At 43.9% G+C, this 25,201-nt stretch overlaps 1 protein-coding gene across 5 annotated transcripts in view; it reads left to right on the top strand.

Moving 5' to 3' along the window:
- LOC137418904 (jerky protein homolog-like) overlaps nucleotides 1-25,201 on the top strand; it is an 82,703-nt gene that overhangs the window by 52,653 nt on the left and 4,849 nt on the right. For 2 of the 5 annotated variants that reach the window (XM_078777810.1, XM_068105050.2), the window contains 4 exons: nucleotides 5,397-5,447; nucleotides 5,956-6,012; nucleotides 6,294-6,401; nucleotides 6,712-8,503. In XM_078777810.1, the coding sequence (XP_078633936.1) occupies nucleotides 5,397-5,447; nucleotides 5,956-6,012; nucleotides 6,294-6,401; nucleotides 6,712-8,495 (2,000 nt within the window). In that variant the 3' untranslated portion in view covers nucleotides 8,496-8,503. Of the gene's footprint in view, nucleotides 1-5,396; nucleotides 5,448-5,955; nucleotides 6,013-6,293; nucleotides 6,402-6,711; nucleotides 8,506-10,854; nucleotides 20,999-25,201 lie in introns of those variants that run through there. The other 3 variants (XM_068105052.2, XM_068105051.2, XM_078777811.1) reach the window with 3 other exon arrangements.

Here is a 25,201-nt window from a genome sequence, read left to right as displayed (position 1 = left end):
CTCAGTTATCTTCTCTGCCGGTCCTAAAACTGGGTTACTCTCTATGTTGCCATCCCATTCATTCTCTATTCAACAGCATTTCCATATATCTTTTCCATCTTCCTTTAATTCCATCTGGGTCCACAACGATTTGTCCCACTTCATCCTTCAAGCAACTCACCCCCATCACATCACACCTCTCTTTTGCTATCTGCTTTGCAATCCTGAATACTGCTCTCTGACCCTCTTCCAAATCCAAGCGTTCTCCGAACATTTTCCTCCATGCCTCCTGCGCCTTTGCTACCTCTTTCTTTGCAGCCTGCTTGGCTGCCTTATAACTTTCATGCTCTGTTGTTTCTGCTCCCGTACCCTACGCCTTCTGCCACTCCTTGAACTTCTTCCTCTTCTCGTCAATCCTCTTTCCAACTTCATCATCCCACCACCATGTTTCCGAGTGCCTCGGTGGTCTTTTTGTCCATCCACATACCTCACCAACGGCTCCCAACAGACTATCTTTCATTGACATCCAACCACTTTCAAGCTCAACCACATCATCCTCTACCATACTCAGCCTCTCTTTTAATGCCTCCCTTACTGTCACCTTTCAACCTCCACACCTTCATTCTCGGTTGGTACTTCACCCGCCGAGCTCTCCTCGCACCTTTCACCCTCATGTCGCAGACAACCAAGTGGTGCTGTGAAACAGCCTCCTCCCCCGGGATCACCTTTGTGTCCCGGAGGTGCCCCCTATCTCGCCTACGCACCATCAGGTAGTCAACAGTTGTCGTCGACCCACCTGACGTGTATGTAACAAGCTTATTATCCTCTTTCTGGAACTGAGTATTACAAATCAACAATTCAGCTCCATCAGCAAACTCCAAAATCCTTTCACCTTCTCCATTTCTCACACCATATCGGTAACCCCCCATGAACTCCCTCAAAACCATCCATACTCCTTCCCACATGTCCATTTAGGTCTCCTCCTACCACAACAACTTCCTCATCTTTCACGTTTTCCATCAGCTTCTCTATCGCACACCAGAACTTGTCCTTCTCTTCATCGCTCCGACCAACCTGCGGAGCATATCCCGAGATGACGTTCACCAAGAGCTTTCCAATCATCATTTTCACCATCATCAACCTATCACTCACTCTTGTCACACTCACCACACTGTCTACAAACTCCTCAGAAAACAGGACACCAACACCATTCACGCCCTCCAGGCACCCTTGCCACACAAACTTGTATTTCTGTCCCTGCCTACCCTTCACCATTCTCACACCACTTCCCTTCCATCTCGTCTCTTGTACACAACATATGTCCACTCTTCTTCTGACCAATACTTCCACCACTTCTCCTGATCTCCCTGTCATTGTCCCTACATTCCATGTCCCAAACCTCAGAAACCGATCTCCACTTCGGGCCGTACCCTGCCTACATGTAGTTGTAATTGTCATGGTTCTCTTTTTGAGGCAGTTTTTTATGGCCGGATGCCCTTCCTGACGCCAACCCTCTTAGTCGTCTCTTACGACACGCAGGGATACGGTGTACCTATGCTAATCCAGGGTACACACTGGGAAAGGTTTAAAACATGGAAATTCTGGGGGGGGGGGGGGGGGGGGAGGGGGCATCACGGCTGCGGGGGCCCCGTCAGCACCATGCCACGTTTGCCCGGTCAGCACCACACCATGTTTTCCCGGTCAGCACCACGGCGGCCCGGTCAGCACCACACCATGTTTTCCCGGTCAGCACCACGGCGGCCCGGTCAGCACCACACCACGTTTGCCCGGTCAGCACCACACCACGTTTGCCTGGGCAGCACCATGGCGGCCCGGTCAGCACCACACCCTTGGAAAGGACTTCAATGCACGTCGGCCCGGTCGGCCAGAGCCTGGTGCGAAGTCCAAGGACATCAGCACGTCATCCGAAAACAACTCCGGTTGGTGCGAACCACTCGGTCAATGGCACGAACCAGGTCCTGACACGCCCTTGCTCGCTTGGTCCCGATGAAGGCCTCGCTGGGTGTTCTCCAAACAGGGGCAAAATCGCCCAAGCCGCGCTGGATTTCGGCAGTGGAAGCCTTGCTCGCTCGGCCCCGATGAAGGGGCCTAAAGCAGAACCTTGTTGACTTGGATTCCTTGTTGGCTTGGAGCCTTGAATTCCGGCTCCACTTCGAGTTGCACGAATAATCCTCTCGGCAGGTCTCCCAGTATAATCAGCGCTCAAAAGGCGCCCTCATGCTCTTCAGGAGACGTAAGTATTCTCGTGCAGCAACCAGGAAACATCGAGAGAGCAACTGAAGAATTATAAACTGTGACATAATTGGGTGTATGGACCAATGGACCATGATAACAGTTGGCCATAATAGTTGCGTGTTCAGTTAACGATGGTGTTTTTGGTCAGAATGAATGTGCTAGGCAAGACTATGCACTCTACTAGTGCTGTTATTGTTAGATTTTGTGTTTAAAGTTTTAAAAATCATCTTTTATTACCTCTGCCACCAAAGGTGGATGGAGGTTATGTTTTCACCCCTGTCTGTCTGTTTGTTTGTCTGTCTGTTTGTTTGTGAACACAATATCTCAAAAAGTTGTGGATGGATTCGGACGAAATTTGGCAGAGATGTAGCATATACAGCAGGATATGGTTAAACTGCCAAAGTCTAGGCTCTCTGCTCACCTTCACTCTTTCATTCCCCTTTTCTCCCGCCTCTGGAACAAACTCCCCCACTCCCTTCAATCCCACTCCTCCCTCCAGGTCTTTAAAACAGCTGTTCACCACCATCTCTTATCTTCCCCCATCGAAAACCTTGATCTTTTCTACCCCCGGTAATTCACCCCAGAGTCTTTGCAGTGTTCATATGTTTTATTCCTCTCCCACCTCCCCCCAAGTCCTCCCGATGTCCCTGCTCTCAAATGTTGTGTTTGTGTCCTTCCCCCTCTCTCCCCATCTTGTCTGCCGCTCCCCTTGTTTTTTGTGTTTTGTGTGTCGGTTTGTCTTTTTGTGTGATTAATGTTAGCTCTTTCACGAGCCTCGATCTTGTACACAAAAAAAAAAAAAAAAAAAAAAATGTCACAAGGACGAAATGATTAAATTTTGGTAAGGATCCGGGAACGGATCCGGCTACTAGAATTTTTAAAGTGATTATTCACCATTGGGAGATAGGGCCAAAAACTATACATTTTTTTTTGTATACTGAATCGAGGCTCGTGAAAGAGCTGACATTTACTTCACAAACAAATCAACCAGACAAACAAAATATATAAAAAGAGGGAGCGGAAGACAAGAGAAGGGGAAGCACACAAACACTTGAGGCAGGATATCATAACAGGATATCTCAAAAAGTTGTGGACGGATTTCGACGAAACTTGGCGGAGAGGTTGTGTGTGTGACAAGGGAGAATCGATTCACTTTTGGTGAAGATCTGGATCCAGATCCAGCTGGTAGAATTTTTAAAGTGATTCTTCACCATTGGGAGGTATGGCCAAAAACGATATACAGCAGGATATCTCAAAAAGTTGTGGACAGATGATTTTGATTAAATGTGATTCTGTATTGTGATTTTCTGGTCTACTCTGGGCTTAGCCTGGTGGTGTTGGCTTAGCGGTTAGGGTGTCGGCTTGGGATCCGAGGATCCTGGGTTCGAATCCCGGTCGATCGCTGAATTAACGCCAGGGGGGTTGACTCAGCCTGTCATCCTTCCGAGGTCGGCAAATTGAGTACCAGCTTGCTGGGATGAATGATCACGGTGTGTACCCCGGCTTAGAATAGGTACACCGTATCCCTGCGCATCGTAAGAGGCGACCAAGGGTTGGCGTCAGGAAGGGCATCCGGCCATAAAAAGATTGCCTCAAACAGGGAACCATGATTGTCATGGGGCCCACAAGGCAAACCCCTGCTCTAGCGGGGAAAATGGCCTTAAAACGATCATTCATTCATTTTCATTCACTCTGGGATACAAAAGGTAAACTGTTCACCTGGCGGAGGTATGCTCTCGACTGAGTGCCGTTCTAGTTCACTTTGTATTTGGAAGATTTGTTGTTTAAAATGAAAATTTGTCCTTGTTTTACTCGTCCGCATTTAACATAAAATTTTATATTTAAAGTGAAAAATTTTATTCGATGCATTTTTTTTTTTAAAATAAATTTTTAAGGAAAAATAATGACTTTCAATGTTTACATGAGCACAGTTTATTTTGTTTTGGGTTTTTAATGCTTTCTTATGTCTTTTTTACAATGTAACAAAAACAACTGGGACAAAGAACTATTGTTTTTTTGTTGTTGTTGTTGTTACTCCAGTATGAATTTTTGCTTCAAGATGACATCTCAAATTCTTCAAAAAGAATACACTTATTGGTCCCGTAAAGAAGACTAGTATGTCTATGCTGTTAGTATGTCTATGCTGTATTTAGAAACCATTTATATTATTATTTAAAGGAGAGAAAGTTCCACATTTATTTTGTGAATGTGCCGACACTCCCGAAGATACCCCAACTATTACATCATCCAAGGAGAGTTGGACTTGTTGAAGGTAAAGTGTACCAGAACTGTAACTTTTACCCTACTGGTAGGTGCGTTATCGTCGGCACAATGACAAAATTCCAACATCTTGTCTTGACACACTCTGAAAAGTCCAGCTCTTGAGTTTGAGCTCTGGAATCCCGTTACCCATCAAGGTCCATGACGGAGCCTGAAACATGGCTGGGACCAACGTGCATGTGATATTTGGCTTTATACGTGTTGATCTTGTTAACTCGTTTGTTGTAATAGTTCTTATAACTCGCGATCTAAATAGGAAAAACCTGAATATTTGCTGGTAGCTGTGGTTACCATTTGTGTATGTTTGGAGAACATGATGCTTCCACATCAACTTTGCATGGCAAGATGGAGGGTTTCTTTCTGTCTGAACAGAACAGCGAGGGGGACGACTCCCCCTGTGGCTCGCTGTGTTGTGACGATTTTCAATGCAAGTCCTATAACTTTAGGAACAACTGGTTCTCATTGCTAATGGCAGCAGTGGGATTAATTGGGGGTTTCTCCCTGTAAGCGACTCCCTCGGCTGGCAATGTTGGAGTGAAAGTGCTGCCACGAAATCCTTATCAGCTGAGTGTCAGGTTATCTTTCTAAGTGGCAAAGTGTAAAGGTTCACACATGTGCAGAGATGGACTTGCAAAATAAACAAATGTTTTCATCCCCCAAAAAATACTTTCCCCAGCAATCCTTTCAACAAAATGTTAGATTATACCCAGGATGCTCTTGTTCTTTTCCCCTTAATGTATTGCAACATGTGTATATGGTTCCTGATGTTATCCACCCATTTTGCATATCATAAGAATATGCTGTTTCTGGCTCAGCTATGGTGAAGATGAAGTGATGAACTGTGTGCTTTGTTTGAAGTGGGTTATTATTTTTTTGCGCAGATCCGATTGTGGTGGTGAAGGTGGAACCTGCAGATGATTCTTTCTCACAATGTAAGAATGTGAAACAACATTTTGAAAGTTGAAGTTATTGACTGTCTGATGCGAATTTGTGTTGGATGGTTGTGTTGAATTTGGCTTAAGACTCGTTTTAATTATTCGTTGTTGTTATGGTCCACAAGATGGCGCATAGCTAAGACGTTCGTCACTGAGCTGTCTAGTTTAGGTTCAAATCTCGACTCGATTATACCTCAGATCGTTGCTTCACGGGCTGTGTATTTCGTCACAAAATACGCCGTCCCTCGGATGGACATTAACCTGGGGACCCGTCCGCGAGCGTTAGCCGGTGGACGTTGAAAGCTTCCTCGGCGTCTTATGACGAAGAGTATGTATGTTATTGCCGACATCTTCAAAAAATTCACTCGGCCACTTCTGGGTCTATTTACCCGTGGAAAGGCCAACATGACGCCCCAGAATTAGGTAGCGTTGTGGGAAAGATGATTATGATGAGGAAGAAGAAGAAGATGATGATGATGATGATGATTATGACAACTTGTTGCAGATTCTAAAGACGAGTTGGAGGTGAAACCTGAACTGTTGGATAATTGTTCCTCACAAGGCAAGTCCAGAACTTTGTTTTAGTCCAGGAAATCGTGTTGAATCTTTGTCCGTCTTAAAAACCCATGGTCAAAACATTTTTGCATATTCGGTATTAACTGCAGTCAACAATGAATGGTGATAAACATATTTCCTTGATGACATCTCCACCATATCACAATTATAAAATTACCTCTCGTATCAAGTGATATTATTTGGTAACAACTATTTCTGGTTTTATTTGGTAACAATTATTTCCAGTTTCCGGTACTGCAATGTGTGGCGCCACTCTTCATTTTGCAGATGAAATTAATCCGATGAAGGCGGGATGTTTGGATGACAACGTTCCTCTGACTTTGAACAGTGTTCAAACGGTGAAACGAGAGCTGTGCGAAGATGCTGACTTTGCAAGTGAGCTCGACACGACTGTAGCAGGTTATGTGTATTTTAAAAGATATTTTCGTACTTTTTGTGTTCCGATTAAAATGTTTTGCAAGTACAGTGGAGTCCCGTTAAGACGAGCACTCAATCTCACCAATTCGATAAGCCAAACCAGAAATTTTAATTGCTTGCACCTGTTATTCGATTTGATAGGTCGATCAGCAAAAAAGTAATACATTTGTATTCGGCTGCATGTAGTTTCGGTGTTCGGCATTCTCTACCATCCGTCGTGTTCGATTCTTCAGATTTGGCTGTGTAGTGCTTTGCTCTTTCCTTTCAGCTGTGTTTGAAGGTGGTGTCACCGGAGCAAAATGTCATGGCGTCGGTTCATGTGAAAGTCAGCACGTCCATTCGCAAAAGAAGCAAAAGCGCATTATCAAGGCCTGGTCATTGGAGCAAAAACTTTCAGCCGTGGCTCGTGTGAAAGCCGGAGAGTCGATCAACGGCGTGGCTCGTGACATCGGAGCAGGTCCAGCCAGTGTTTGCGAGTGGAAAAAGTGGGAAAACCAGCTGCGAGCAGGGCACGTGACTATGAGAAAACATCGAAAGCATGTCCGGCTCAACATAGATGAGCGTCTGGAAGATGCGGTCGTGCCTCATGTGAAAGCCAGAGAGTCGATTAACAATGTGGCGTGTGATACCGGAGCAAGTCCGACTGGTGTTCGCAAGTGGAAGAAGTGGGGAAGCAAACTGCACGAAGGACGTGGGTCTTTGAGGAGATATCAGAAATGCGTCCACAAGGAGGTAGAAGACTCTCTGCTCGTACGGTTGGGGCACCGGTTCAAGAAACATCACTGCGTCCGCCTATTGTCGGTGGAGGGAGAAACCGCCAGTACAAACACAACAGCCTTTCGGTCCTTTAAGCAGGCGTTTGCCCGGGAGTGCTCGAAGTACTCGCCTGAACAAGTTTATAATGCCGATGAAACCGGCCTGTTTTGGAAGAAAATGCCAAACAAGACGTTCCTGGCACAGGAAGAGATGTGCCGAGCAGGATTTAAATTGTCAAAGGAGCGTTTATCGCTGTTACTGTGTGCCAATGCTGCTGGTACGGATAAGCTCAGACCTATTGTGGTGGGGAGGGAAAGATGCCCACGAGCATTTAAACACATCAACGTCACCCATCTCCCGGTTCTCTGGCGCTACGACAGCAAGGCTCGGGTAGTACGGATGCTCTTTGATGACTGGTTCCTCTACAGTTTCATTCCACACGTGAAAGAGTTTCTTCGATCTAAGAACCTCGCTGAAAAGGCCGTTCTTGTTCTGGATAAAGCGACTGCCCATAGTCAAAGCCTGATAGACTACCATAAAAACTTTAAGGTTATTTTTCTCCCGCCAAATTTGACAGCTCTTATACAGCCTATGGACCAGGGAATCATTACCGACTTCAAACGGCTATACACCAGGAGAATATTCCGCCGTTTGGCTGTAGCCGGTGATGAACCAGACGCCGTCAGAAAATACTGGCAAGGCTACACCCTAAAGGAGGCCATGTATGATATTGGTCATGCATGGGTCGAGGTCTCGCAGAGATGTCTAAAAAGCGTCTGGAGGAAATTGTGGCTGGAGTGCAGCCAACTCATTGATGAGGACACTGTGCAGCAAGTCAGCACCAAAGAGCTAGCTGCGCTCGCCAACGATGTCCCTGGGCTGATGGAGGAGCCGTTGAGTGCCAAGGATATGGAGGAGCATATTGAGAGCCATCGTGAGGAGCCTAGTGCAGAGGATCTCGACAACCTCACGAGATACCCGGAGGAAGCCAGTTATGAAGAATCGACCGAAGTGAAATGTCTAACGGTGACTAAATTGAAGGAGATTCTGTCACTGTTTATTCAATTGCAGGACAAAGTCACTGACTATGATCTTTGCATTGAAAGGAGGGTCATGGCTTTGAAGGAGTTAAGATCAATAGAGAGCCACTATTACCAGACCTACTGTGAAAAGAAGGGCCTTACTAAGATAAGTGACTGTTTTGCGGTTCGACCTCCTGCCTTTCATTCGGTTTTGAGCACTTTGACCGCTCCATCTACAGCTCAAGCTGCATCTCGAGCTGCAACTCCGAAATAACCTTGCTGGTGAGCATATCCATAATTAGCCCATCCCCTGCGCAGCAGGAGTTGTGTGTGTGTGTGTGTGTGTGTGTGTGTGTGTGTGTGTGTGTGTGTGTGTGTGTGTGTGTGTGTGTGTGTGTGTGTGTGTGTGTGTGTGCGTGCGTGCGCGCTTGTCCACGTCTATCTATTTTCGCTTAAAACAGTTTTTTTTTTCTCTGCAACCGCTTGTCCGATCAGTGTGAAACTTTAAATTGTTACGTTGCCGTAACATTTTTACCATTTGAGCTTTGTCATTACATTTTCAACAAAGCCTTATTATTAGAATATGGAGAAGGCAAATAAATAACTTGGTCAAAGGTTGAAGGTCAGTGTCTTCTAAAATCGTCAATTTTCATAATTTGGAGAATTTGCATGTTGGGTCACTGAATTGCTTCACCAATCGAAAGTTAGAATTTTATATATTTTTTTTATATCAAACTGTAAAAGATCAAGGTTGCAAAAAATCATCAATTTTAATCTGATTGACTTGAAATTTTAAGAATTTCCATATTGGGTCACTGAATTGGTTCACCCATCAAAAGGTAGAAGCTCATTGGTTTTTTTTTAATATCCAAAGGTCAAGGGTCAAGTTTGCATAAAATCGTCAATTTTCATCCGATTGAGTGATACAGCTAAAACCGATATATAACGCGATATCTCGAAAGGTTATGGAAGGATTCGGAGGAAACTTGGTGGTCAGGTTGGGTATGTGACATCGATGAATCGATTCGATTTTTGTGAAGATCTGGATCTAGGTATGAGAATTTTCAAATTTCTTTTGTGGTTCTTCAACATTAAATGATTGGCCAAAAACTATACACACCATGATGTTTCAAAAAGTTGTGGATGACATATAATATGACAACTTGGTGGATTAGATTTTTAGATTAGATTTCGGTTCAGGTCCTGATCCAGATCTGATGTATAAGTGGGATAGAAAGCGTAAACTGTCCAGCTTGTATGCCCTCTACCAAGTGCCGTTCTAGTTCTTAGCTGTTTCCGTCATGCTTCGCATACGGCAAATTGAAGTCTGAATCGAAAGCGGATGTGGACGGGCTTTGCATTTTCAGATGCTTTCCGGTTTTATTTTGTTACTTTAAGACCTGTGCCATGTAATTCTGCGACATGTAGCTCGGTCTTATGCCCCCCTCCCCTTCCATCCCCCTCAGTCTTGATTGTATTTTTGCAACTTTATTTCACCTCTGCTGTACATTTAATGTGGAATACGTTCCTATGTTTTTCATTGTACTTTTCCAAGTGTTGGCTTTCTTTCTCCAGTGTTTGCGTTTGGTTTGCTTGTGATGTTCTCTGCAGTCCTATTCTAGTTATAATAGGTCATCAGTGCAGTGCGAGTTTCATATCCAGTTTTGCATCATTTTTGTCTTTTCTGCATGTATTCTTTGAATTATTAGCATATTAAGCTGCATGTTGCACATCTTGTCATGCACCTAAAATATTTATTTGAATCGGTGAAGTTCAGCTGAATATTCATCAGCACGATGCTAAAGCGAATGTTACATGTTTGGCTTACATGGGACTCTACTGTACTGATTTATTTGCCTCCCACTTCCTTAAGGAAATTCCATTTTAGTATGTTTAACATTCCTTGTTTGTGGAACAGAATTGTCTTTTGGGATGTATCCACCAGTGTTCTCTTGTGCCGGTCTTCTACCAGTTTGCTGAATTGCAATTTTTGTGCACGGCATTGGTCGTTTCATTAACTCTAGCAGACTAATGCACTTTTATACCATGCATAATATATACAGGTAGTGTACAGGTATATACAGTATATACACACGGAACCCGTTAATATGCGATCCATTAATTAAGCGATTTCGGATAGCACACAGTCGACCCTTGGTACCCAAAAATTTTGATAAATTATTAGGAAAAAATCAAAAAATGACAAGAATCGAGCATGTAGTACATTGTACACGGCAGCCGCCATCTTGATTTTTTTTTAAATCACGCGCGTGAAAGTTCGCTCTCATAACACCAACATAACGATCATAACACCTCTGGTTTACTTAACATTTCACAAGTTATTATTAATATGATTTTGACACGAGTGTTTATCTACGTAAGCTGATTTAACCTTTCATCTCCACTGGTCGGGCCCGGGAACTGCAAAGTGTCAAGACGCATTGACACCTGTCTCTCTCCCCGACTCATCTCAGTCAGTGCTTCCCGTATAAATATGGCATCCTTTTCAACTCAAATCATATCACCTTCAGTTTCTACAGCATTTACATCATTTACATCACTTGAAAACGTTTTTTTTCGAGCAATCAAATCCAATCGGCCCAATCCAATCGCCATCTTGTTCTTCGCGCAAGGCATCGTGGGAGGTGGGACAAAAAGAAAAAATTCGAGCTACACGATGCAGGAAAAGCTGGATGCGGTTACGCAAGTACGGAATGGAGACCCAGGCTCAGGTTAGTTTTCTATTTAAAGGATGTTTATTTTATGATACAGTATTTTTATTATTTATGATGTTTTATACACTTTTACTAACCCTGTATTTTTTCTTGTTCAGGTGTGTGGAGGTCTGAACGAGTCTACACTCCATGGGTGGCTGAAGAAGGAGGATGAATTGAGGTCTTTCGTCCGAGACATCGAGCACAGTGATCGACTAACCAGGAAGAGGGCCAGGAAGGCAGCAGACACCCATCTGGACCGTGCTACATACACCTGGTTTTCCCAGAAGATGAACAATAATGTTCCTATCTCTGGGCGCATCCTGAAGGCCCAAGCTCAGAAGCTGCACAAGCAGATTCATGGTGAATCTGTCGATGCACCAGACTTCATGGCTTCTGGAGGCTGGCTGTCCAGGTTCAAGAAGAGACACGGCATTGCCAGGGTGGTGAAGTAGGGGGAGTCCAAGTCAGCAGACACTGCAGCAGCAGAGGCCTTTCTCCCAGAATTCCAGGAGTTCATCAAGGATGAGGGCTACATTGATGAGCAAATCGACAATGCAGAACAATATTTCTTGATTTCTGTTTTTTGTATATTGTTTTGTATAATAAAAATTGTATAAGTATTATTACATATGTGTTGTTTTATTACGAAAAAGTATCTTTTAAAAAATTGACCTAGTTTCACTCGTCACCCGACACAATCAAAGATGGCGGCCACCACGCTCGCGCTGGAAGATAGGTAATACACGGTCTCACTTAGCACACGGTCGATTTTCCTGGCTCCAATGGATCCCATATTAACGGGTTCCGAGTGTGTATATATATATACACAAACACACAGGTGTATATATATATGCATAATATATACAGGTAGTGGACAAAAAAATGGAAACACCAATGTAAAGTCACTTAATAGAGTGTTGGGCCATCACATCCCGCTGGTACGGCCTTTGTGCTCCGTGGTATTGAGTCTACCAGCGTCTGGAATTGTGTAGGAAGGATGCGGAACCATTCGTCCACGAAACGGTCAATAAACTCGCACCTGTTTTATGGATGTGGAAAACGCTGTCTCGGATGTCCTCTTGCAGCCATGCTAGCCATAATTATAGGCAACCAGGCCTTTACAGCATTTTTATAAATGACCCTAAGTATGCTGGGATGTTATTTTCTGAACTTATACATGGGTCATGAATACACAAGGTGTAGCTGTTGCTTGGAGTCCCTCGTTTATCGAGGTGTTTCCATTTTCTGCCCACTACCTGTATGTAGTCTAGTTATAACAAATGGAGAAATATGTTTCATGGAGATGTTTATACATCAAAAATAGGATGTACTGTCCAGAGAAAACTAACCCCTGATATTCGAGATGACATGAGCGTCCTACCTCGACTCTTCATCCACGATGGACACAGATGGCATTGGTACCCCTGTTCTCAAATTGTGCTCTGCCATCTACATTCTTCAGCCTCTCCATCTTCTTTAACCACCTGATATCACACTGAAAGTCACAAGGGTGAAAAAATAGATCTTCTAAACTTTAGGCCAGTCAGCTTGCTTCCATGATAAGTGAGGGCATGGAATCAATCATTACTTCTGATATTGAGAAATCAAGAAAAAAAATGGACACCATGAACATCTCCATGGACATATCTCAAGCATTCATCAGTCATTTATCTTGCACCTCTTTCCAAGCTAGATGCCTGTGACATACAAGGCCTTCTTGCTACATAGCTTTTGGACATTCTCTACTCAAGTGGTCTACGCGTTGCCATCCATGGAATCCAACGCTCTCCTGACAGTGGTGGGAGCAGCTCAAGGTGGTGTCTTGGGATCTGTCTTGTTCCAAAATGTTCTGCTGGAAAAACCTCACTTCCTTTTTGCAGATAACCCCATATCGTGTCATCCATTGCCCCCATCCCTCTGATGGACAGATGGCAGCTGCATCAGTCTCTGCTGATCTGTAATACTTGTGTTAATTTGATATTTCAGTTTTTTCTTTTTCATAAATTTGCAAAACTTTCTAAAATCCTGTTTTCTCTTTGTCATTATGGGGTATTGAGTGTAGATTGATGAGGGAAAAAATGAATTTAAACGATTTCAGCATAAGGCTGCAACATATCAAAATGTGAAAAATGTGAAGGGGTCTGAATACTTTCTCAATGCACTGTATTCGATGCTGGTCTAAGGAAATGGAATATGTCTTTCAAACCTGAAAAATATCACTTCAGAAGGATAAGCCTGGTGTTGGCTTAACGGTTAAGGTGGCTGGCTTAAGATCTTAGGGTCTTGAGATTGAGCCCCTGTTGCGCCATAACACCAGGTGGGTTTTACTCAGTCTATCATTCTTCAGAGCTTGGCAAAATGAGCACCAGCTTACTGGAAACAGAGGGCCACAGGCTGCATATTATGAAATGATGATTGCGTCACAAGAATCGTCTAACGAACCCAACGATTATTGCCATCTTCGGTCACTGGAATAGGTTCGGTCTCTTGAACTTCTATACCTCACTCTCGACCTTGACCTCTCCTGTCCGACCATGTAACAAAGCTGGCCTCCAAATCCAGCCACATATGGAACATTCCTTGTCCTTCCAAGTCATTCCTTGGAAAATCAGAACTACTTAGCTTTCAAGTCTTTTTTCCATAACTCAATGGAGTATTGGTCTCCCATATACAACAACATGCATTTTAAGGCCATTTCCCCAGCTAAAGCGGGATTAGCCTTGCGGTCCCCATGACAATCTTCTCCATTTTGCCCTATTTTCTGCATCTCTCCTTGTTAACCCCCTTGCCCGCATTTCTTCTTCCACCATCTTTAGCCAAGTCTTTCTCGGTCTTCCCCGTCCTCTACTTCCTTCTACATTCATTTCCATCACTCTTCTCAACCAGTCACTTTCATCCTTCCTCAACACATGACCAAACCATCTCAACCTGTTCCTCTTCACAGCATCAATCACAGGCTCTATTCCCATCATCTTTCGCAATTCATCATTTGTCTTGGAGGTCGTCATGGAGGTCACTGGTCTCCCATATGCACCTCAATAATATTTGTCTCCTGGATTATGTAGCTTTTAAAGCTCATGATGTCCGTTGGTGTTACCGTGCAGAGGTAACAGGTGCTACTTTAACTGTCCGTTGGTGTTACCTTGCAGAGGTAACTTGCAGGTGTTACCTTGGTGGCCTTTGTGTTTTTTACTGCTTATTCTCCGGTCTCGCTTTCCTCCCATCTCTATGCTTTTGTTCCTCTTGTTCCCCTGTTTGTGGAACTGCCTTTCAATCCAATTGCATTTCTCTCCAGGGTTTTGAGGAAGTGGTGCACATCATGTCGTGCTATCCCGCATTCCTATCTGCGATTGTTCTACCTCCATTTTTACCCACCTTACCAATCCTGTCTTCTTTGCAGGTTATTGTGTGCGTGTCTTCGATTTCCCTGGTTGTTCTTTTAATTTCTTGTCGTATCTAACTGTGGTTCCCCTGCTACACTGTCACTCCATTGCCATTTCCCCCTTTGTATCTGCACTCACGTACTTGCTAAGATTTTGTGAAGAAAATAAGTGAGATGTATGTGAAGAAAAGACTAACAATTCACGGCACAGCATGGACTATTATAGTATCAGGACATGATCATGTTGCTGTACCTGCACACTTGGATGAATGTAGCGATTTAACACGACTTTTCAAACACAAAAGGTACTTGCACGGGCATGAGATCTTTTGGATCAATTTGCAGCGTGATATGAAAGCCCATTTAAGGTATTTTAAACTTCTATCAACACCATCCGTTCGTCATGTACCTCGGTGTTCCTTCTTTACCTACTGAGCAGCTTGTCATACAGCCGAGCCGTGTGATCCCACGGGTAGGTCTCGGGCTTTATGGGTATTTTCCCTACTTTGTTCAACTTAAAAGTTCATGTACTGGGCATTCTCATTTGGTGGGGTCGTGCATTGTGTACCTGTAAAATATATCCTTCTGGTAAAACTATGGGTCAAATTGAGAATGGTGAAAAAAATCAAAATAAAAAACTTGACTGGATACGACCTTGATAACACATCTGGACAACATGCAAGATTGGTACAAAAAAACCGTTTTGCAGAGATGGAACTGGGTCAGACGGATTGTGGTAAGAGGTTTTTTATTTATTTTTTCTTGTATACATGGTCTAGGCTCGTCGAAGAGCTAGAATTGGTACACTGAATGGATCAAGACACTAATTATTTCTTTATTGCTTTGTGTATCGTTCCAGAGAGATTATTGAAAAATGGTGAAAGTGCAAGAAGAAGATGGTCCCAGGCTTTGCAGGACAAGTTTACTTTTAACCAAGTCGAGGAAAGGAAGCAACATCAGTGTCGGAGGATCAAGTATAAGCAGTGTTTTTCCACCGGCAAATTTGACAAACACCCAAACCCTGAGAGAAGGAGATTTGCGTGCATTGTATGTGAAGAGGCTTTTATGGGTGTGTCGCGTTTAAGATTGCATGAGAAATTGCATGAGAAATTGCACTCGGAAGCATCCGTGCAAGTGTTCAGTTTGCGACGAGCTTTTCGCATCTCTGTATAAACTAAAGGCACATGAGATGAGACACAGATAAAAAGCCGTTTGAATGCAAGATTTGTAAAAAGGTCTTTAAACATTCGTCTTACTTGAGGATGCATGAGAAGATCCACATGGATGACAGTCCCTACAAATGCACCGTTTGTGTAAAAGTCTTCACCAGACATTCTCACCTCAGGAGACACGAGGCGATCCACACGGACCGGAAGCCATATCCGTGCTCCGTTTGCTTCAAGACCTTCCTCCATTCGGCTAGCTTACCGATGCACGAAAAGGTTCACATGGGCGAATGTCCACACAAGTGTTTGGTTTGCGAGAAAGCCTTCGTGTCATCATCTTACTTGAAGAACCACGAAATATTTCATATAGGCGAAAGCCCATTCAAGTGTTCCGTTTGTGAAAAGGCCCATGTGATGTCTTATAATCTCAACGTGCACAAAAAAACTCACAGGGGCTTGCGGCCATTTAAGTGCTCGGTCTGTGAGAAATCCTTTACCACTTATTCTATTCGGAAGACTCATGAGAGGATTCACACAGGTGAGAGGCCGTTCATGTGTTCTGTTTGCGACAAAACCTTCACGACGTCTTCTAATTTGAAGACGCACGAAAGAATTCACACAGGCCATGGTCCGTATTTTTTTGTTTGCGAAAAAGACTTTGCAATTTCTAATCTAAGGCCACATGGCAGAATTCACACGAGTGTGATTCAATATCCCAGTCCCTGTCCCGTTTCACAAAAGGAAGTATCGAAAACCACGACAATACACTTGTACGTAACCTGACTGTTCTGTCGAGCGTGAGCAATATACCAGGATCTGAAAAGTGATACGGAAGAAAATCTGGAATTTAAAGAAAATCGACCATCAGGTTCTACCAATGCTGCAACCGGTGTGATAAAGAAGAGTCTTGCGGAAAAACAGAAAGATGCTGAGAAATGTCACGACAATTTTCTTGAAGTTTCGTGGACATTCTTACGAGAGGCCTCGAAGCAAATACATGACGTGGAATACCTGAAAATGCTCCAAAAGTTAAAAAGGACAATATTACAACTTACTGCTTGAAGCGTAATCCTAAAATCAAAAGAAGATGGATATCCTGGACCCTGCGTTCTGTCCGTCTATGTCCGTATGAATTTTAAAAAACTCCTTGAAAAGCAAAGTTTTCGTCTATAAAGAGATGAGAAAGCTTGTACAATTGCAAAGCCAGACAATTGTGCCGTTTTTGTTGAAGAAAGCTTTCTGTAACCGTCTTCATTCACCATACCCAAGGTTGTGACCTGTACTTGGAAAAACCCTTTAAAAATCTGATTGTCAGAGTCAAAGATTGTCAGAGAAAACGCTTTCGATATGAAAGAGGAGGGTTTTCATGTCGAAAGCGTTTTCTCTGACAATCTTTATCGTAGGTACCGGTACCAAGTAGGTACCGGTACCATTTGGGTCTCGAGGCGAATGTAATTTTAAATTTTCGGTCGTGGCCAAAAATGTTTGGGAACCGCTGATATAGAGGGAATATGATCAACACGGATGACGTGATCTAAAGCAGACCATGTGAATAACTCATCAAAAAGTGAAAACGCCTTGATTTTTATGGTTTTTTTTTTCTTTTTTCGTTCGTCTCTATTCCACCTTTAGAGGCTATTTTTTCCCCACAGAGCAGGGGTTGGCCTTTTTCGGGCACCATGGTCCCCTTTTTCGGGCACCATGGTCCCCTTTTTGGAGCAATGTTTTATGGCCGGATGCCCTTCCTGCCACCAACCCTGTTAGTCGCCTCTTGCGACACGCAGGGAATTACCAGTGAACTGCTACTCAATTTGCCGACCTCCGAAGGATGACAGGCTGAGTCAATCCCCCTCGTTAATTCAGCGATCGACCGGGATTCGAAACCCAGGATCTTAGGATCCCAAGCCGCACCCTAACCACTGAGCCAACACCAGGCTACATGAAGTATGAATATGGTCAATTAATGATCTAAACAATAATAAAAGGTCTATCACACACGTGACCAGCATTTGTTTATGATCCATGTACAAAGAGGCTCATTCTTTTATTTAATACTGTAATATGAGATGAGCAACAATTGGATGGATAGAAGTGTGAAGATAGATTTGGAGAAAATATGGAAGCGTCGTATGGAGAAGTGAGGTGCAGGATTGAGACAATCGTATGAATAGTGAGAGATGGACAAAGGGAGGTGAACACGTGGACTTGGGGAGAAAGATGGAGTTAGTCTTTAAATATCCGACCAAAATATGAGATCATAAACATTAAAGATTATATATTAATAGTTTTTGTGAAAAGACAAGAATGACTGCACTGTGTTCTCGACCTGCAACAAAATCCAGTAATATTGCAATTTTTTTTGTGTTCACTGAAATGCGCATTGAAAGCGCTCTGTTACGTGTTACCTCCCCAAACTCCGGTTACGGTGCCCCTCAGAGTCTCAATAGGGAACGTGGCAGAAAGATTTGTTATTTTGAGTGTTCTAATAAACCATGGTAAAACCACACCAATGCAATTGTAGAATAAAACAAGAAATTGTATTAAGAACTCTCACATACATAACAAGAAAAAGAGCAATTGGAGATTGCAAACCCTCGCCAGGATGTATTTTCAGTGGTTTTTTAAGGCTTTTGTGTTAAAACAAATATGGCTGCCAAACCACATGACCGATGACATCATTATTTTTTTTCTAAACTAATTTATTCCTAGATCATGCTCAATAAATTTCATCTTGATTGGATGAAGTTTTGTACTTGTCGAATTATGTCATAATGGATGCACCTATGCATAATGGATGCACAATATGACATCATCATTAACACATTTTATTCCCCATGGAGAGTTATTTACAATGAGCCATGTCTCAATTTTTGCTATGCAGCGCTTTCAGAGAAATAGAGGTGCAAAGTTTTTCGGTTTTTCCAAGATGGCGGCCGAAACACGTGCCCTATGACGTCATAATTTATTTTTTTTTCTCCACCAGTTTATGCCGACATGGCGCTCAAGAAATTTCATCTTGATTGGATGAAGTTTTGTACTTGTCGAATTATAATGTCATAATGGATGCACCTATGACAATGACATCATGAACATATTTTATTCCCCATGGAGAGTTCTTTACAATGAGCCATGTCTCAATTTTTTCTATTCAGTGCTTTCAGAGAAATAGAGGTGCAAAGTTTTTCGATTTTTCCAAGATGGCGGCCGAACCACGTGACCTATGACGTCATACTTATTAAATAATTCTCCAGGTGGAGATGCACCTGTGGTGAAAATTTCCTGTCAATCAGACCAACGGTTGCAGAGAAAATCATATTTATTCTGTGCGGACAAACATAAACAAACAAACAGACAAACAGATGAAAAATCGGACAGAGACCGAGGACTTGCCGAAATGTACTTTTTTATTGCCCATTTTGGACAAATATGGCGGCCGAACCACGTGACCGATGACGTCATCATTATTTGTTTTCTAAACTAATTTATTCCTTGGTGATGCTCAAGAAGTTTCATCTTGATCGGATGAAGTTTTGTACTTGTCGAATTATGACGTCATAATGGAGGCACCTATGACATCATCATGAACATATTTTATTCCCCATGGAGAGTTCTTTACAATGAGCCGTCTCAATTTTTTCTGTTCAGCACTGAGATATCGAGGTGTAAATTGTTTCGGTTTTTCCAAGATGGCGGCCGAACCACGTGACTGATGACGTCATCAAATGGGCGCAGTCTTTTCCAGGGCAAGACAAATATGTGTGTAAAGTTTGGAGATTCTACGTGCAACGGTGTAGACGTAGTGCTGTGCACAGACAGACACAAAGACAAACCAACCGATCAACATACTTGCCGGAATCTTTTCCGGCAAGTAACAAACAAATTGACTCAAATGCAATACCCTCTCCTCTGGCGAGGGTAATAATAACACGATTAAAGAAAGTACAATTAAAATATCACTTTCATCAAATGAACAATACATATGATGGTACCATCATTCCCCAATGCTCTCAAAGCAATAAACTCACGATACGCCAACCGTGAGTGGAATGTAGCATTCCCCAAAGTCCGTGCACAAATCCCCACGCGGGGTGAAGGTTGAAGTCGTGCAGAACAACAAGAGCAGGCAGGTATACAAATCCGTAACAACGCTTAAAAGATGAACAGCGCGATTGGGAAACATACTTTTAATGCACTATTAAAAGATTAACCGGACACCTCTTATCCGTGTCACTCTCCCCATCGTTATATGAGAACGAGCCCGACTTGTCACACGGTCACGGATTGCTTAACCACAATATGGAGCCATTTAAAAAATAATCAATTTAGGTAATGTAATGCTTGATTACCGTGTATTCTGACAGGCTTGATTAAACCTTTCGATTTATTATTCGACATATGATTTTTCTTGGGGTCCCTCATCATGAATAATACTCGACACAAACAAAACCAATGGAAATCTGACGCAACAAACCTGGGACAAACCTGGGACGCAACAAACCTGGGCAAATCAGCAGAAGTCGACAGGCCTCATGTCTTCTGGCCACCAAAAAAACCAAGATTTCAGCCATATTATTTTGTCTGGGTGCCATGGGGGGTTGGGGGGTGGTGGAGTCATAGCTCTCCCATTCTTAGGCGATGGGACACGTTGGGATTTCTTAACGTCCACCGACCAATTCTGACAGCCGGGACGCCTGCTTTATCATCCATCCGAGGGACGGCATACAGTAATGCCTCACACTGCCTGGCTGGATAACCTCCCGGTAAGCACACTCGCCTCCGAGCCATGTCGCCTGGGTTAGAATCTCAATCTGGGATGCCACACACGTCAATGCCTCACCCTGCGTGCGAAACACCAGGAATATGGTGTGCAGCCGGGTCGAGTTTCAAAGCCAGGCGAGATGGCTCAGGCGAGTGTGCTTACCTCGAGGTTATCCTGCCTGCCCTGGCCTAAGAATTCATCTGCTGTTAATATCAACTGCTCTGCGAACCTCTTGCGCAAATTCAATTCGTTCTCCGACACCGGTTCAAAAGTCCCTTCTTATTCCTCTTTTCGAGTCCCGTTATTGTTGTGCAACATCGAGGCAATAATTGGCTAACAAATTGCATTTGTATTCAGGAAAAGACAACTGCAGGATTTATTACAAATTGGATGAATTGCTGTTTTCTATTTTATTTCCTTTGCATTCTTTATTTGAAAGTTTTTAACCTTTTTCCAAACGTATTATTTTAATACATATAATTTATACAAATTTTCCAAACGTACTTTATATATTTAATTTTAAAAACTAATAGAATTGTAATTATAATAATTGTTTAAAATGTTCACACTTATGGTTATCCACCTCATGAGGTTTTTGTTATCTTGGCTTGTCATGTCATGTCCATGCTGTACATATGCTGATAAATTCACTTAATTAATGTAACTTAAAACTGTATGTGTTTATAATTAATTTATTCATTTTCTAGAAATGGCCTTGAAGTTTTGTTGTAATAAAACTTTTACATGGTTGAATGAAGTAATTGCATCTTTCACTTCTCCATAGCAAGCGTGCACCCAAGGTTTGTACAATATTGTGCGCTCCTGGAACAGGCGCACCTCATCACAGATCATGTCCATCCGCACAACAAGCAGCCCTCTTTTATCCATATTCCTTGTCTGTTTGCACTTCGGGTAATCTTCCTCCTGAAACCGTGAGCCCTTCGTCTCTATTCCAGGTACCTGCATGTTCCTCTCGCCTCCAGTTTGTTGGTGCCCCCTGTACAAACATCGGTCCTGACCCTGCGTTGTACAGGTGTTTCATTAGTCTCGACGGTATAATCGTGTCGCATGGTCGCAGAATCATTGGAATCTCCCATGATGAAGCTAACTCCGAGGGCCTTTCACTCACTCACCGCAGGCAGGTTGGTGGTCCTCCTGTCTTCTCCCGACTCCTCTCCGGCCTTGCTCCCCCAGCTCTCTGTGCTCTGTCCCCCAAATATTCCTTCAGGTCGCACAAGATCTGCCAGCAACCCTCTTATGGTTAAACTGCCAAAATAAAGACTATCTGCTCACCTTCACTCCTTCATTCCTCTTTTCTCCCGCCTCTGGAACAAACTCCCCCACTCTCTTCAATCCCACTGTCCCAAACCCATCCCTCTCTGTACCCACCGTACCCAGTCGTACCCAGCTGCTCCTGGACTCTGTGTCCTTTCCTCCTGACAAGGTGGAAAAATTTCTGTCAACCCTCGACTCTGATTCTGCAACTGGACCTGACGGCATCAGCCCACGGGTCCTAAAATCTTGTTCTTCCGCTCTTTCACTCCCTCTCTCTGTTCTCTTCACACTCTCTTTTGCTCAAGGTCATCTGCCAACATGGAAATCTGCCAACATCACCGCTTTGCACAAAAAAGGTGCAAAAACAGATCCCAGCAACTACAGACCAATCAGCCTTCTCTCAATTATCAGTAAAGTCATGGAATCCATCATTGCTTCAGATATGAAATCTTTCCTCTTCTCCAATGGCTTGATATCTGATCATCAATTTGGTTTCAGACATGGTCACTCTACTCTGGACATGCTGCTACTGCTTTCTCAGCAATGGATGGAGGTCCTCAATGCCAAACAGGAAATTAGAGCTGTCTCCCTTGACATATCACGTGCCTTCGATACGGTCTGGCACCCCGCTCTGCTCACCAAACTCTCCTCTGTTGGTATCCATGGAAATCTCCACGCATGGCTGGCGGACTTCCTCTCTAGTCGTAGTCAACGTGTGGCCCTGAATGGGTTTCTCTCATCTCCTCTTCCTGTTCAGGCTGGAGTTCCCCAAGGCAGTGTTCTGGGCCCTGTGCTTTTTCTGGTCTTCATCAATGATCTCTCCGACTCTCTTGAAAATCCTCTCTATCTCTTTGCTGATGACTCCACTCTCTGTCGCTCCATTCTTCATCCCTCAGATCGGCAGTCTGCAGCCTCCTCACTCTCTGCAGACCTGGACAAAATAACAGACTGGGCAAACAAGTGGAACATGTCTTTCAATCCTGACAAATCTCACACTCTTAAGATGTCTCTCCGAAAAGACCGACTGGACAACCCTCACATCTACTTTCTGAATAATCCTCTCCAAGAAGTTCTGTCACTCAAACTTTTGGGTCTCACTATCTGCCATGATCTTTCCTGGGAAAACCACATTTCAAATCTGGCCTCCAAAGCCAGTCGCCGACTGGGCATCCTCCGTCGTGCGAAGTCCTTCCTTGGCACACCTGAGCTCCTCACCACGTACAAGGCTTTCATCCACAGCTCAATGGAATACTGCTCTCCCCTCTGGGCTGGTGCTCCTGCCTCACACCTAGCTCGTCTTCGCGCTGTTGAAAGCAAAGCATTCAGAATCATTGGAATCTCCCGCGATGAAGCTAACTCCAAGGGCCTCTCACTCACTCACCGCAGGCAGGTTGGTGGTCTTTCCGTCTTCTACCGACTCCTCTCTGGCCTTGCCCCCCCAGCTATCTCTGGGCTCTGTCCTGCAAATATTCCTACAGGTCGCACAAGATCTGCCTGCAACCCTCTTATGGTTAAACTGCCAAAATCAAGACTCTCTGCTCACCTTCACTCCTCTTTTCTCCCGCCTCTGGAACAAACTCCCTCACTCTCTTCAATCCCACTCCACCCTCCAGGCCTTTAAAACAGCTGTTCACCACCATCTCTTATCTTCCCCCATCCAAAACCTTGATCTTTTCTATCCCTGATAATTTCACCCCAATTCCACTTTTTGAAATACCAACTTCTGTCCTGCAAGTCCTTGGTGTCCTTGTGTTTTATACTTCTCCCACCCCCCCCCCCCCTTCCCACGCCTCCTCCCCCCAAGCCCTCTCCCTCCCACACATCTCCCTGCTCTTAAATGTTGTGTGCTCTCAAGTGTTTGTGTGCTTCCCATTCTCTTGTCTTCCGCTCCCTCTTTTTATATATTTTGTTTGTCTGGTTGATTTGTTTGTGAAGTAAATGTCAGCTCTTTCACGAGCCTCGATTCAGTATCCCAAAAAAAAACAACCTCCCTCCAGGTCTTTAAAACAGCTGTTCACCACCATCTCTTATCTTCCCCCATCCAAAACCTTGATCTTTTCTACCCCCGCTAATTCACCCCAGATCCACTTTTTCGAAATTCCAACTTCTTTCTTGGAAGTCCTTGCAGTGTCCATATGTTTTATACCTCTCCCACCCCCCTCCCCTTCCCACGCCTCCTCCCCCCCAAGCCCTCTCCCTCCCACAGATCTCCCGATGTCCCTGCTCTCCATCTTGTTCTGCTGCTCCCATTATCATGTTTTTTGTGTCAGTCTGTCTTTTTGTGATCAATGTCAGCTCTTACACGAGCCTCGATCTTGTACACACACAAAAAAAAAAAAACTGAAAAAATTGAAACTTGGCATATGGAAAAACTCTCCATGGAAAAAAACAGTGCTCATTGTGATGTCATTGGTGAAGTGGTATTCCAGCCATAATTGGTTGAATTGAAGTCTTCATCTGAAACTTCATATATCTGGTCTATGACCTGATGTGAGTGAAGAATTAAATTTATGACGCTCATAACTCATGCAAAGAAACTGACATAATAGAGTGCATGGATGATAAGAGTGTATGGGCGTGTTCAATGGTAACGTGTTCAGTCAACGATGGTACTTTTGTACAGAATGAACGTACGAGGTGCGACTTTGCGCTCCGAGTACCATTCTAGTTTCAGTGAAGTGTTTAACTTGTAAATAGATACTTCGTTCTCTATTAATATCAACATTGTGCCACGAATCACGTTTCTGCGACATATGTTTAAACGGCCCATTTATGACGGTTCAGAACCCCGGCCACAATGACTTATGTGACTTGGCGCGTGGTTACTGTCTTTTGGGCGTGGTCATCCGACTACAACTCCCGATTGGTTGTGAGCCCCTCCCCACCCTGACCCTGTTTTTTTCTTTCTTTTTTTTGGATACAAGATCGAGGCTCGTGTAAGAGCTAACATTAATGACAAACAAAAACAAACGGACACAAGACAAAATAAAGGGAGCGGGAGACAAGATGGGGAGAGAGAGAGGGCGGAAGCACATAAGTACAACATTTGAGAGCAGGGACATCGGGAGATCTGTGGGAGGGAGAGGGCTTGGGGGTTAGGAGGCGTGGGAAGGGAGGGGGGGGGGGGGGTGGGAGAAATATAAAACACATTGACACTGCAAGGACTTCCAGGAAATAAGTTGATATTTCAAAAAAGTGGATCTGGGGTGAATTAACGGGGGTAGAAAAGATCAAGGTTTTGGATGGGGGAAGATAAGAGATGGTGGTGAACAGCTGTTTTAAACACCTGGAGGGAGGAGTAGGATTGAAGAGAGTGGGGGAGTTTGTTTCAGAGGTGGGACAAAAGAGGAGTGAAGGTGAGCAGAGTCTTGATTTTGTCAATTTCACTAGAAGAGGGTTGCTGGCAGATCTTGTGCGACCTGTAGGAATATTTGGGGGACAGAGCACAAACAGAGCTGGGGGAGCAAGGCCGGATAGGAGTCGGTAGAATACAGAAACCGTTGAGCGGTTTCAGAGAAAATGTCCAAATGCTTTCCTTTAATCCAATATGGCTGCCATACCATGTGACCTTCGACAGAGTTAGCTATACAATATTCTCTACTAGCAGAAGTACCTGGCATTGCCGGGCGGGGGAGGGGAGGGGAACGGGGGGGAGGGGAGGAGGGGGAAGGGGAGGGGAGG

Source organism: Myxine glutinosa, chromosome 5, assembly GCF_964187855.1.
Source record: "Myxine glutinosa chromosome 5, kmMyxGlut1.1, whole genome shotgun sequence".
NCBI lineage: Eukaryota > Metazoa > Chordata > Myxini > Myxiniformes > Myxinidae > Myxine > Myxine glutinosa.
The sequence above is the reverse complement of the archived record's forward strand: the minus strand, read 5'-3'. Positions and strand labels throughout refer to the sequence as shown.